The sequence below is a fragment of the Mobula hypostoma genome, chromosome 6, assembly GCF_963921235.1.
Source record: "Mobula hypostoma chromosome 6, sMobHyp1.1, whole genome shotgun sequence".
In the NCBI taxonomy this organism is placed as follows: Eukaryota; Metazoa; Chordata; class Chondrichthyes; order Myliobatiformes; family Myliobatidae; genus Mobula; species Mobula hypostoma.
In genome coordinates, this window is record NC_086102.1 from 90,652,254 (window position 1) to 90,667,072 (window position 14,819).

A 14,819-nucleotide genomic window follows, 5' to 3' on the forward strand; every position below is an offset into this window, starting at 1 on the left:
AATTCTTTGGCAAGAAGGATTAAGGTGAATCCCAAGGCATTCTATACATACATCAAGAGCAAGACAACTAGGGAGAAGGTGGGACCACTCAAGGATAAAGGGGGGAATATCTGCTTGGAGGTAGAGATTGTGAGTGAGGTACTTAATGAGTACTTTGCTTCAGTATTTACCAAGGAAAGGATACGAAGAACTTGGAGATCAGTGCTGAGCGTATAAATCCATTAGAGCATATAGAGATCAAGGAGAAAGTGCTGGCCCTCCTAATGAGTATTAAAGTGGATAAGTCCCCAAAGTCAGATGGGAATTACCCCAGGTTATTGAAAGAGGCAAGAGACGAGATTACTGGACCCTTGACCAGTACCTTCATATCCTCTCTCCACTGGCAAGTGGCTCATGTTGTACCTCTATTTAAGAAGGGAACAAGGGAGAATCCTGGGAACTATAGATCTGTGAGTCTGACACTAGTTGTAGGGAAATTGATAGGGAAAATTCTTTGGGATGGGATATACGAGCATTTGGAAACCCATGGCCTATTTAGGGAGAGCCAGCATGGCTTTGTGCATGGCAGGTCGTGCCTTACCAATTTGACTTAAGTTTTTTGAAAAGGCAACGAGAGAGATTGATAAGGGCAGGGCAGTGGATGTTGTCTGCATGGATTTTAGTAAAGCACTTAAAAATGTCCCTCATGGGAAGCTAACCCAGAAGATTAAGTTGCATGGGATCCGTGGCGTATTGAAGGAACTTGTTTGGGTTGCAAGTCTGTAATTAGTGGAGTACTGCAGGGATCTGTGCTGGGACCTCTGCTGTCTGTCATGTCTATAAATAACCTGGATGAAAATGTAGGTGGGTGGGTTAATAAATTTGCAGGAGATACCAAGATTGGTGGAGTTGTGGATAGTGTAGAAGACTAGCCAAGAATACAGTGCAACATAGATCAGTTGCAGGTATGGGCAGAGAAACAGCAGACAGAATTTAACCCAGATAAATATGAGATGTTTGACCTAGGTAGGCAAATGCAAGGAGACAGTCACTGTTAAGGGCAAGATCTCAACAGTGTTTCTGAGCAGAGATCTTGGAATCCAAATTCATAGCTCCTTGAAAGTGGCTACATGGATCGATAGGATGGTTCAGAAGGCTTAGCTTTTATTAGTTGAGGCATTGAGTTCAAAAGTCAAGAGGTTATGTTGCAACTTTATCATACTTTGGTTAGGCCACATCTGGAGTATCTAGAGTATTGCATACAGTTTTGGTCGCCCCACTTAGAAAGGATGTTGAGGCTTTGCAGCGGGTGCAGAAGAAGTTAACCAGGATTCTGCTTGGTTTAGAGGACATGTGCTATCATGAGAAGCTGGATAAACTTGGGCCATTTTCTCTGGCGAATGGGAGATTGAGGGGAAATCTGATAGAGTTTTACAAGTTTATGAGAGGCATTGATAGTGTGGAGAGAGTACATTTCCCAGGGTAGAAATGTATAATACCAGAGGTTATCCATTGAAGGTGAGAAGGGGTAGGTTTAAACAGGATGTGAGGGATAAGTTTTTACTCAGAGTGGTGGATCCCTGGAAAGCACTGCCTGGTATGGGTGATAAAGGCAAGTATATTGGAGGCTTTTAAGAGATGTTTGGACAGGCACATAGATATAGGAAAATGCAGGGATATGGACATGGTATAGGTTGGAGGGATTAGCGTTTGGGTGTTTTTTACTTGCTTTTTAGCTGGTTCGGCACAACATTGTGGGCCAAATGGCCTGCTCTGTTCTAACAGCCGTGGAAGTTAATAGGGTGGTTAATTCAGAAGGTGTGTGGTGTATTCTTTATTAGTTGTGATTTGAGTTCAAGAGCCATGAGGTAATGCTGCAGCTCTGTAAACCTCTGAAAGGATGTGGAAGCTTTAGAGAGAGTGCTTAGATTTACCAGGACGCTACTTGGATTAGAAAGCATGTCTTATGAGGAAAATTTGAGCGAACTAAGGCTTTTCTCTGTGGTGAGGAGGATGAGAGGTGACTTTATAGAGATATAGAAGATGATTAACAGCCATAGATCGAGTGGACGGTCAGAAACTTTTTAATAAGGCAGAAATGTCGAAGGCACAGGATTTTTACACTAAGTGGTAGGTGCGTGGAACGCACTGCCATGAGCAGTGGTAGGGACATGAAAGAGGTTCTTGGATTAGTACATGGATAAACTAAAACTGAAGGACTATTTGGGAGGGAAGGGTTAGATTGATCTTGGAATAGGATAAAAAGGCAACACAACATCATGGGCCAAAGAGCTTGTGTTTTATGTTCCAAGTGTTAAAGGGAAAAAGGAGTCAAAATAAGACAGCATGTGTCCACAGGAGGTGCGATGGGAATAGTAAAATCCTTTTGTGAAACAGTAGAACTTGATGTTGAGTCTGTTTCATGCATGTAAAGATGAAGTGTTCTTGAAACTTATTTAACTTTACTGGAACTGCAGAAGGCAGAGTACAGAATGAGGGGTTTGGACAATCTTCAGCATGGAAATCCCCAAAAGCCTTGAGCAAATAAAAACATGGACACACAGTAGATGATCTACCGTTTATTTTTTTAGCCAATGCTTAAGAAATAAACAGACATCAATAATAGTGCAAGTTGCAGCTTATAATCTGATAACAAATTTTACACTTGAAAGAACAACAGACACCAAATTGTTGTAAATTAATTAACTTCAATGCTCTATTTTTTGGCAAAATTCATATAAAGGATTAGGGATTACAAATATCAGACATCACACACTTAATATTTACCTTAGCATGTGAATTATGATGGAATTAACACTGCACAGTAATAAAATAAGTACTAATAGAATAAAGTTAAATTTTAATATTTTCATTCGGTCATCAAAATGGCAACACCAATTACCACTGGGATAAAAACTGAGTCTGGGGATGGAGGAACATACACACACGCATGCACACACATAAAGTGACTGTGTAGCCAAGAGCAAACCTTTCATTCAATTAGTCATTTGAATATACTAAAAGCACTGTGTTAAAGGATCTGGTGTTAAATAAAGTAGCAGGGTGGGGGTACCTATTGGCTGTGTTAGTTTCAGAACTGCATATTCGGCTACTCCATCAGCCTCCCTATCCATGGCTTGTTGAACAGCAGAAGGAAAAACTGGAATACTCCAGCAAATAACAGGTCACATTTGTGGGAAATCTTGGGCAGTGCCTTGTGAATTGTATACAAGTATTTAAATCTACAATGACTATTCCTACTGCAGGTTATTAATGCAATATGCTGGGAATACTACCAGCTTACAAAGCTGCATGCATACAACTGATGGTGTACTCTGAGAGGATAAGAAGCTGGAAAAAATGACAGTGACATTGAAACGCACTGGTGTAAGGTGAAATCAAAGCAGATGTGACAAATACTGGCAATACCATGTAAGGAGCAGATAAAATTGGAAAATAAATCCAAAAATATGAAAATCCAAAAGTTGGAATGATTATTAATCCTACAGGGAGCAAAGTACTGCTGGGTAGTCCTCAGGAGTTTCGCCAGAAAAATACAGATTACTATCACAGTATGATTAAGGTGATTATGTGCATTATGTTAATAATTCTTCCAAAAGCCGTATTTCTGCAACTAAAGGCAGAAATTGGGTCAAGTTTCAAGATGTGTCTCACCGTGCAGCTGGTAAATAATCCTGCAACCCTTGCACTGAGTCCTGTTCATGTATAATAGTCTGGGCCTTCCCATCCTAATCAGAAGCAACCTTGGATTTTCAATTCACAGCCCAATATTCAGGCCAACATGATTTCCCTGCTGTCTTGTACAGTTCCCTGCAGAAGATCAGCCTGTGAGAATTTAGTTCTTATAAGCTTATATCATATAAAACGGCAATATCCAGTGGCAAATTTTGTTTCTCTCAAAGACTAATTTGATTTACTTGCAGGATGTTAGTTAAAATGGATGTGTGGGTCCATGTTAAATGGAGTTTGCTGCTTCTGAACAAGTCTTTGCATTGTCACATCTGTTCATCACCAACAGTGGGACTGTATGGGTGTTCCTTGTGAAACTGGAGTATTGTGACTGTAGAGGGTGTGATTTCTGGAAAGAACTTGCTCGACTTTCCAATATCATAGTGCCCAGGTCATCCTGTGCTGAGCTCAGAGAGTAGTCTTAAAATTTTTAATTGCAATAAAGTACAACTTCTGCAGTATCTCAATGTGTTGTAGTGAAGTTTTTAACTGGGGAGGATTATGGAGTTATCAATGAGACTCTATATCAGTAAACAGACAAAAAAATCTGTTCTGTGTTCTAATAGACGCAATGATCGAAAAACCGAGAGCTATGTAGGTGGGAAGGATTAGATTGATCTTAGAGTAGGTTAGAATGTTGGCACAACATCATGGGACAAAGAGCCTGTATTGTGCTTAATGCTCTGTGTTCTATATTTTATGTTCAAACAAACTGAGAGAAATCAAAGGGACAATCTTTGCAAGATTCCACATTGTAAACAGGGAGTACTGTGAACTGGACTTCCAGTCCTGGGATCTTTCAAAACTGGTGTGCAGAGGGCAATCCTGAAACCTTGGTTCTAGAAAGGCTGCCCATGATTCATCAGATTAGTCAGTGAACTTATATTAGCAGCTGGAACACTACATCAATAAATAGGCCGGAATCGTCACACTTGGATAGATATTGGCAATGTTTACCTTGTTAGTGCAAATTACACTGCACAATGTTAACAAAACTAGCTCCCTCATGAGCACAAACTTCATGTTTGTAATTGACTTTTGCCTTCACCGTTAAAGCACTAGGTAAGTGAAGGCCAGGGACAAATTTCAAGATGAATCTTTCCTCACCACACAATCTTTTGGAAATACTTTCTCCTTCAATTCTTCAACTGCCAGCTTATTCTGTGTCTAGGTCCTGACAACTCTTAAATCATGCCATCAAGCCATCAGTCTTTAAGAGTGTTGCAAGTGATACAACCTAGTGGGAGTTTTAAGGTCATTCTAAACAAAGAGCTTAATTTAAGACATTTTGAAGCATAATTTCTAAAGCTTCTTTGACACTACAGATCTTCACATCATCTCGCAGTAAGCTAGTCAAAATCCAAAAACCAACCAGACAAGTGCTAGCATTTGTAATTTAAATTTTGACTGCAACCTCAGCCAATGTTATCATTTCAATGTCCAGAACTAAGACTGCAAGTGTAAAAATCCTGCAAAATTGGTCTTTAGAAAGAACAACTTAAAAAATAAGATTTAGTTGGAAGAACTCAATACTTTTGGGGAAATTACATTATTCATCCTTTAACTATTACTGTTCACACAGCAGAGCCAGGAATTTGTTTATTTAGAGATACAACACAGGACAGGCCTTCCAGCCCACTGAGCCACACCATCCAGCAACCCACTGATTTAACCCCAGCCTAATTACAGGATAATTTACCATGACCAATTAACCTATCAACCGGTACGTACTTAGACTGTGGGAGGAAACCCACGCTCACATGGAAGAACATACAAACTTTCTTACAAAAGACACTGAATTGAAATCTGAACTCCAATGCCCCGAGCTATAGTAGCATCGCGCTAACCACTGCACTACCATGGCACTCTATCCTTTGTAATTGCTCTGATCCTGCTGCTGTGAGGTTGCAGAATTCCCGCTTCAATTTGCCTTGACAGTGTAGGTGCAGCTTTGAGGAAAGCCAACACATTTTGCTTATAATTATGTTTAATTTGGTGATATATAGATATTATATCTATATATTATATACAATTTTTATATATATATAGTTTTGCCCTCATGTCAAAATTCTTTCTGTGTTTACAAGAAACTTTACTACCTGCCAAGCCAATCACCATAAAGAACATCATCCACGTCCACCCGGTTATCTCTGTTAAGCAACCTGTACAGTTGGTGATACTTGGCTGGTGCAAAGCTGACAACCCTTCACACACTGACATTCATTGCTCTTTGCATGTGGACAAGGTTTTATGTACTTTCCAGCAGCCAGTCAAAGAGAGGCTTGTGGTTGCAGTGAGCTCCAGCTGGGTCTTGCTCTCTCATGCTACAATATTTCAGCACGGCCTGAAGTAGGTCACAGATCTTCCAGTCCCTCATTTCCACTCTTTTCACCACTGCAAGAAACTAGAAAAACAGCCACACACCATGCAGATGAGTAAAGGGGTACAGTCAAAGCAACGCAAAAATGCAGAAAGCTATTAGGGTATGGGCTCCCTAGGTACTCCACCACGACTTTCAGATCCTTGCCCAAGATGCACAACATCTTGACGTAGAAATATATTGCAGCTGATTCACTATCACTTTTAAATCCTGGAACCAACAGCCCAAGTTTGCTGTGGATGCACTGAAGTGGTTCAGGGTGGCAGCTTGCCAGCAACTTCCGAAGGACAATTAGACTGTAAATACTGGCACTGCCAGCAAATCTTGTACCCCGATAAATTAATATTAATAAAACATGCTGCTTAACCAGTTTTGTAATGTAACGTTTGCATTAATTTGACAAGAGGTTAGACACCTGGATATAGGAGAGGAAAGACAAGATACATAATAAACCAGGAGAAAGGACAACTATCAAGTTGAATCAACTTGTACAACCCTAATCCTACCTCAGTAATGGAACATCATTGATCCCCTCTTGCATTAGCATGGACTTGTCACTGCTTCTTTTTTCTTTAATGTCTTGGGTTTTGCAGTTTTCTTTTATTCATTGTCTGGTATAACTTTTGTAAATGTTTTGTGTATTATCTAAACCCATATGCTTGTGATGCTGCTGCAAGTTAGTTTTTCTTCATACCTGCACCTCACTGTGGTTGTACATTTAACAATAAACTTGACTTGGGTAGCATCGTAAGGAATTGTACAGAAAAACAGTAATGATCAGAAGGAACCAGTATGCATGGTGTGGTAGTGCAAGTTTGAGAAGTTACAGTCACCACACGGGTTGAATATGGTGGCACTATAATGGAGACCTTGTTTAAACATGGGCTAAAGATTCTGCATTCAGGAGTGATATGGAACAAAAGAACAATGGTTAGTAGTTCTCAAGGAGATCACAGCTCCACAAAGGAACAAATCAGTACAGTTAAACTTTGCAATTTTCTTTTGATGTTTACTGTAAATTGCTAAATAGCAAAAAAAACAGAGCACCTAATCTGTGGTAAACGTAATAAAAAATGCGTAGTGATTAAGGAAGAATTCAATTACCCAATATAGATATGTTAATGATATTATGATTACATTTAAGTAACTATTTAAACAGGAAGAAGAAGAATAATTATGTCCCTCTAATCTGGTTGCCACATCAGAGAAAATAATCAACCTGTGTTTACTTTAATAAATTCCTTAATCATTTTAACTACTTCAATTTGATTACCTGAACACCTCAAATAAAAGAAAATACAAATCTGTTTCATGTGATCCTTCCTGCTTAATCTACTGTTAAACTCTGGTGATCTCCACCTATTTAAGGTCAACCTATCCTTAAGGTACAACATTCACAAAATTACAATGGTGCAGAAAGGGTCTGCCCAAGATTTTAAGACATTAGTTCCTCACTTTGGTTTCCATTGGGATAAGGCACGATTCATTTACTTTCTGATTACTTCTCTAACTGCGCACTGGCTTTGTACGATTTCTGGAGTGGATGCCCTTTGCATGACATTTGTACTAGTCCTAATAGTGATGCCCTCATTCAGCAGCTGAAAAGAAACTCTTTACTCATCCAGTCACTCAATAAAAAATAATAACGTATGGCTAATCTCACAATGTTTAGAATATTTATCAATGAATAGAGATCAGTAATTCCAAGTCTGCTGTGACATTAGCCATACTTTGTTTTTTAACTAAGTGACTGATAGAGTAAAGAGTTTCTTTTGAGTCACTTGTACGGATCCGTGGAAGAAATCACTTGTCTCCTTCTTCTGATTAGTAAAGGAATCCTCATCTCTGCTCTCAGTCTCTTACCTCCTAGCTATTAGCTAATTCACAGTACAATGTTGCCCCAATTCCATTTCTCATATCTTGCTAACCTAATGACCCTGATAAGTGTCCTCTGAAATTTTTTCGTTGTAACTTCCATAAACACTTCCTTTTGCTATGATGGTGGTTTTCTCAGAACATTCAAGTACACTGGGATGATACAACCTACTTTTCACAACATTACATTGACGTTCATTCATTAACTAATACTAGTCCAGTGCCTCTCATAACAGATTCAAATAACATTCCAATAACAGGCAATATACTAAGTTGACAGTAATCTGGTTTCTCCCTCCTTCTATGATTAAATAATGGCTTACTCTTGTACATGCCAATTAGACTTTTGTGCCCTATAACTACACCTACTGTAATTCACTTAAGTTGTTAACACAATACTGATTATTGACTTTAAGTGCTGATTTTCAACTTTTTCCACAACAAGTTTCATGACATATACAAGTAATAATAAACCTGATTCTGATTATTTCACGGATTTCTCCATTTATTTTGCTTTCATTTTACTGATGATATTTGACCTTCTTCCTTCAGTGTGAAAATGGATAAGCATACTCATCTATTTTCTTTTTGTCTATCTTGCTTTTGCCCACATCCATTTTTAAATAGTACCATATTCTGCTTTAAGACTACCTGTTAACATACATAGAACAACACAGCATATGAACAGGCCCTTCAGACTACGTTTGTATCAACTAGGGTTCCAATCCAAAGTGATCCCATTTGCCTGTACATTATCCACATTTCCCCACTCTCTGTACACTCATGTGTCTGTCCAAACATTGCTATTGTGCTTTCATAACTCTCGGGCAGCATGCTCCAGACAACTACCACTCTCCATCTTGCCTTGTAACGATCGCTCTCCTCACATTATGACCTCTAATATTTAATATTTCTACCATGAGGAAAAAGACTATTGACACCCCTCAATTTTATATACTTCCATCAGGTTGGCCCCCAGTCTCCAACACTCCAGAGAGAACAATCCAAGTCTTTCCCTAAAGCCAATGCATTCTAATCCCCGGTGAAGCTTTTCCGCACTCCCTCCAAAGTTCCACATCTTTCGTGTGATCCAGTGACTAGAAATGCACATAGTAATCCAAACGTGGCCTAAACAAAGTTATATACAACTGCAAAATGTTACCTTCTATTTTAAAGAACACATGTTATGACAGAGATGTAACGGTTATAAATTCTGGAATAACTGGATAGGAACTGATGACTTTAGACAGAGCAGGATGAATGGCTATTAGATGCTTTGCTGGTGTCAAATTGAGTGGAGATCTGTTTCACTAACAACAAAAAATTAAAATTAAAAAATAACAGTGCAGAACAACTAAATGCCCTTCTCAGTAATTTTTTTGCACATACTTACATTCAATAGTTCATCTTCAAAAGATTCTTTGAAATAAACCAAATGTATTTGAAACTGTGAAGCCGCTATCCACTGCAACAACATTCGCAGCTGAGGATCAAGGTTACTGGGTTCCAGGTCCATGTTCAGAATCAGTAACGCTTCCTTTGCCAATATCAGACCTTCCAATGGGAAAAGAGTGCTTATAGTGTAGATTTGTGTTATACATTTGAGAGACTAACATTGTTACTATATAGAGAAACTGCTCTTTCAAGATTGAAAAAAAAATGAAAATACTACAAAACCCAAAAGAGAGGATAGGGTAGGATCAGTTCAGTAGGCTCAATAGAACTGCTGTATATTTCCAACTGTTTCAGATTATACTTTAGATTTCTGATTTTCAAAGGCATTTTTATTTTCTATTATAATGTTGAGCAGTGACAAGGCAGCTAACAACCTAGTAATTATCTGACTCGAAATCAAATGTCTACACTGGAAAAATTCAGGCAAAATGCCTTCTAGAGTGTTGTGGATCTACAGAAGAGAAACATGTTGACATTTAAGTGCCAGGATGTGACAGCTAGTAACCTGCAGTGTTGACCCTGATGGATTTTGCAGAGCCCATCAATACCCCCTCCCAAATTCTATCACTCACGGACACATGGATCAAGTTACAGTCACAAATTAACATACCAACCCGAGTGTCTTTGGACATGAGAGGGAATGGGAACCCAGTCACAGGGAGAAGGTACAAACTCCACACAGACAGGATTGGGGGAAGGGTGTGAGGCAGCAGGTCTATTAGATGCACAACTGTTCCAAACCCCCTGCCCCACCATCCAGTTTTGGCACAGTATATGTTTCTTTGCACCTTTGAAGACTGCAGTATTTCCTTCCTTAATGTTGGAGTAGAATGATCCCTCTATTTCGCTGGTGGCAGCACAGCTGCAACTCCAATGAAAGAACTCAAGCCACCATCCCTTGACACTCAACGGCATTACGTTTCCAAGTTCTCCAACATCATGAGGAGGGAGAGTTTACAAGTAACCAGAACCTGAACTGAGTATTCACATAAAATCCCTAAGATTACCTTACAGTCCTATCTCTCAGGAAATACTACAGGAATTGCAGACAAGTTTGACTTTTATTGATGCCATGCTTCACAGAGTGGCAGGAAAAATAATTCTTGTAGGTACTGGTGGACCATATGTTCCAGCAGCAATTCTGATCTAAATCTTTGCTGGAACAAGGTGGGTGTCTTAATATCTGATGCTGAACAGTATATGAACACTCAAGGATGCATTGGCAAAACAAAGGTGGCATACAGGGCAACTATACACTGAAGGCTACAACTAGAGGGTCTCATACAAGACAAATACAATGATCCACAGATAGTAACAAACCCTCTGCAGAAAGTGAACTAGTACATAGCTAAGTGGCAATCAAAAGATAAAAAAGTTAACTGAGTATATGGACAAAGGGTCACCACAAAGGATAAATGCCAAGTGTGACTGGTGCTGTATTAGCTGCACTAAAAATGATTTATGAATATTTAGATTTGGCTTGTGCTATGTGCTTTATTTACGTGAAATAAAATAATTGGCTATTTCCAAAGGCTCAGGTGGAATTAACAACCTTGGAATTAGTAGGTTACATGGAAGATCAGCCTATACTCATTATTTAAATCTGGACTTCAGAACTTGAAGAGGGCCTGTCAGATCTGCAGCTTATTGTTACCATCATCCCCAATACTCAGTGGGCATTAATGTTTAATGATTTAAGTGTAAATTCATACTCTACCTTCAGAAACTTCTTGCACCTCCTCCTCTTTATCTTCACTATTATCACTACAGTCATCAAAAAGAAATCATCTATTAGGGCTTACTTTAAAACTGATTTAACACAAACTAATTATTGCTCAGACTTAAAACACAAAACATAAAATAAAACTAATTACAAAGTGTAAAGATGTATGCACTACAATTAAATTCTGAATACTTCTCATGCCATTTCACTGTTACCTGTTTTCTATCATCTTCAGAATGATAACCTTAAGACCATAAGATATAGAAACAGAAGTAGGCCATTTGGCCCATCGAGTCTGCTCCACCATTCAATCATGGGCTGATCCAATTTTTCCAGTCATCCCCGCTACCCTGCCTTCTCCCCATACTCTTTGATGCCCGGCTAATGAAGAACCTATCTACCTCTGCCTTAAATACACCAACTGACTTGGCCTCCACAGCCGCTCGTAGCAATAAATTCCACAGATATACCACCCTCTGACTGAAGTAATTTCTCCGCATCTCTGTTCTAAATGGACATTTTTCAATCCTGAAGTCGTGCCCTACTGTCCTAGACTCCCCTACCATGGGAAATAACTTTGCCACATCTCATCTGTTCAGGCCTTTTAACATTCTCCATTCTCCATTCTCTTCTGGCGCAGGCGTGACCTGTACAAAAAGGACGGGTTACACTTGAATCCTAGGGGGACCAATACCCTGGCAGGGAGATTAGCGGGGGCTACTGAGGTGACTTTAAACTAGAATGGTTGGGGGGTGGGAATCAAATTAAAGAGGCTAGGCGTGAGGAGGTTAGTTCACAACAGGGGGATGGGAACCAGAGCAGAGAGGCAGAGGGGTGTGAAGTGAGGGTAGAAGCAAAAAGTACTCAGGAGAAAAGTAAAAGTGGCAGGCCGACAAATCCAGGGCAAGCATTAAAAAGGGCCACTTTTCAACATAATTGTATAAGGGCTAAGAGAGTTGTAAAAGAGCGCCTGAAGGCTTTGTATGTCAATGCAAGGAGCATTCGTAATAAGGTGGATGAATTGAAAGTGCAGATTGTTATTAATGATTATGATATAGTTGGGATCACAGAGACATGGCTCCAGGGTGACCAGGGATAGGAGCTCAACGTTCAAGGATATTCAATATTCAGGAGGGATAGACATGAAGGAAGGGGAGGTGGGGTGGCGTTGCTGGTTAAAGAAGAGATTAGCGCAATAGAAAGGAAGGACATAAGCCGGGAAGATGTGGAATCGATATGGGTAGAGCTGCGTAACACTAAGGGGCAGAAGACGCTGGTGGGAGTTGTGTACAGGCCACCTAACAGTAGTAGTGAGGTCAGAGATGGTATTAAACAGGAAATTAGAAATGTGTGCAATAAACGAACAGCAGTGAAAATGGGTGACTTCAATCTACATGTAGATTGGGTGAACCAAATTGGTAAAGGTGCTGAGGAAGAGGATTTCTTGGAATGTATGCGGGATGGTTTTTTAAACCAACATGTCGAGGAACCAACTGGAGAGCAGGCTATTCTGGACTGGGTTTTGAGCAATGAGGAAGGGTTAATTAGCAATCTTGTCGTGAGAGGCCCCTTGGGTAAGAGTGACCATAATATGGTGGAATTCTTCATTAAGATGGAGAGTGACATAGTTAATTCAGAAACAAAGGTTCTGAACTTAAAGAGGGGTAACTTTGAAGGTATGAGACGTGATTTAGCTTAGATAGACTGGCAAATGACACTTAAAGGATTGACGGTGGATATGCAATGGCAAGCATTTAAAGGTTGCATGGATGAACTACAACAATTGTTCATCCCAGTTTGGCAAAAGAATAAATCAAGGAAGATAGTGCACCCGTGGCTAACAAGACAAATTAGGGATAGTATCAATTCCAAAGAAGAAGCATACAAATTAGCCAGAGAAAGTGGCTCACCTGAGGACTGGGAGAAATTCAGAGTTCAGCAGAGGAGGACAAAGGGCTTAATTAGGAAAGGGAAAAAAGATTATGAGAGAAAACTGGCAGGGAACATAAAAACGGACTGTAAAAGCTTTTATAGATATGTAAAAAGGAAAAGACTGGTAAAGACAAATGTAGGTCCCCTGCAGACAGAAACAGGTGAATTGATTATGGGGAGCAAGGACATGGCAGACCAATTGAATAATTACTTTGGTTCTGTCTTCACTAAGGAGGACATAAATAATCTTCCAGAAATAGTAGGGGACAGAGGGTCCAGTGAGATGGAGGAACTGAGCGAAATACATGTTAGTAGGGAAGTGGTGTTAGGTAAATTGAAGGGATTGAAGGCAGATAAATTCCCAGGGCCAGATGGTCTGCATCCTAGAGTGCTTAAGGAAGTAGCCCAAGAAATAGTGGATGCATTAGTGATAATTTTTCAAAACTCGTTAGATTCTGGACTAGTTCCTGAGGATTGGAGGGTGGCTAATGTAACCCCACTTTTTAAAAAAGGAGGGAGAGAGAAACCGGGGAATTATAGACCGGTTAGCCTAACGTCGGTGGTGGGGAAATTACTGGAGTCAGTTATCAAAGATGTGATAACAGCACATTTGGAAAGCGGTGAAATCATCGGACAAAGTCAGCATGGATTTGTGAAAGGAAAATCATGTCTGACGAATCTCATAGAATTTTTTGAGGATGTAACTAGTAGAGTGGATAGGGGAGAACCAGTGGATGTGGTATATTTGGATTTTCAAAAGGCTTTTGACAAGGTCCCACACAGGAGATTAGTGTGCAAACTTAAAGCACACAGTATTGGGGGTAAGGTATTGGTGTGGGTGGAGAATTGGTTAGCAGACAGGAAGCAAAGAGTGGGAATAAACGGGATCTTTTCAGAATGGCAGGTGGTGACTAGTGGGGTACCGCAAGGCTCAGTGCTGGGACCCCAGTTGTTTACAATATATATTAATGACTTGGATGAGGGAATTGAATGCAGCATCTCCAAGTTTGCGGATGACACAAAGCTGGGTGGCAGTGTTAGCTGTGAGGAGGATGCTAAGAGGATGCAGGGTGACTTGGATAGGTTGGGTGAGTGGGCAAATGCATGGCAGATGCAATTTAATGTGGATAAATGTGAAGTTATCCACTTTGGTGGCAAAAATAGGAAAACAGATTATTATCTGAATGGTGGCCGATTAGGAAAAGAGGAGGTGCAACGAGACCTGGGTGTCATTATACACCAGTCATTGAATGTGGGCATGCAGGTACAGCAGGCGGTGAAAAAGGCGAATGGTATGCTGGCATTTATAGCGAGAGGATTCGAGTACAGGAGCAGGGAGGTACTACTGCAGTTGTACAAGGCCTTGGTGAGACCACACCTGGAGTATTGTGTGCAGTTTTGGTCCCCTAATCTGAGGAAAGACATCCTTGCCATAGAGGGAGTACAAAGAAGGTATACCAGATTGATTCCTGGGATGGCAGGACTTTCATATGAAGAAAGACTGGATGAACTGGGCTTGTACTCGTTGGAATTTAGAAGATTGAGGGGGGATCTGATTGAAACGTATAAAATCCTAAAGGGATTGGACAGGCTAGATGCAGGAAGATTGTTCCCGATGTTGGAGAAGTCCAGAACGAGGGGCCACAGTTTGAGGATAGAGGGGAAGCCTTTTAGGACCGAGATTAGGAAAAACTTCTTCACACAGAGAGTGGTGAATCTGTGGAA

The 14,819-nt window shown here is 40.1% G+C and overlaps 1 protein-coding gene across 8 annotated transcripts in view; it reads right to left on the bottom strand.

The window, feature by feature from the left end:
• Positions 1-2,574: 2,574 nt before the first annotated feature.
• The window catches only part of akap11 (A kinase (PRKA) anchor protein 11), a 110,508-nt gene continuing 98,263 nt past the window's right edge, over positions 2,575-14,819 (bottom strand). For all 8 annotated transcript variants that reach the window (XM_063051182.1, XM_063051185.1, XM_063051181.1 and 5 more), the window contains 3 exons: positions 11,157-11,203; positions 9,378-9,538; positions 2,575-6,133 (listed from right to left, as the gene is read on the bottom strand). In XM_063051182.1, coding sequence (XP_062907252.1) covers positions 5,978-6,133; positions 9,378-9,538; positions 11,157-11,203 — 364 coding nt within the window. In that variant the 3' untranslated portion in view covers positions 2,575-5,977. The remainder of the gene's footprint in view (positions 6,134-9,377; positions 9,539-11,156; positions 11,204-14,819) is intronic.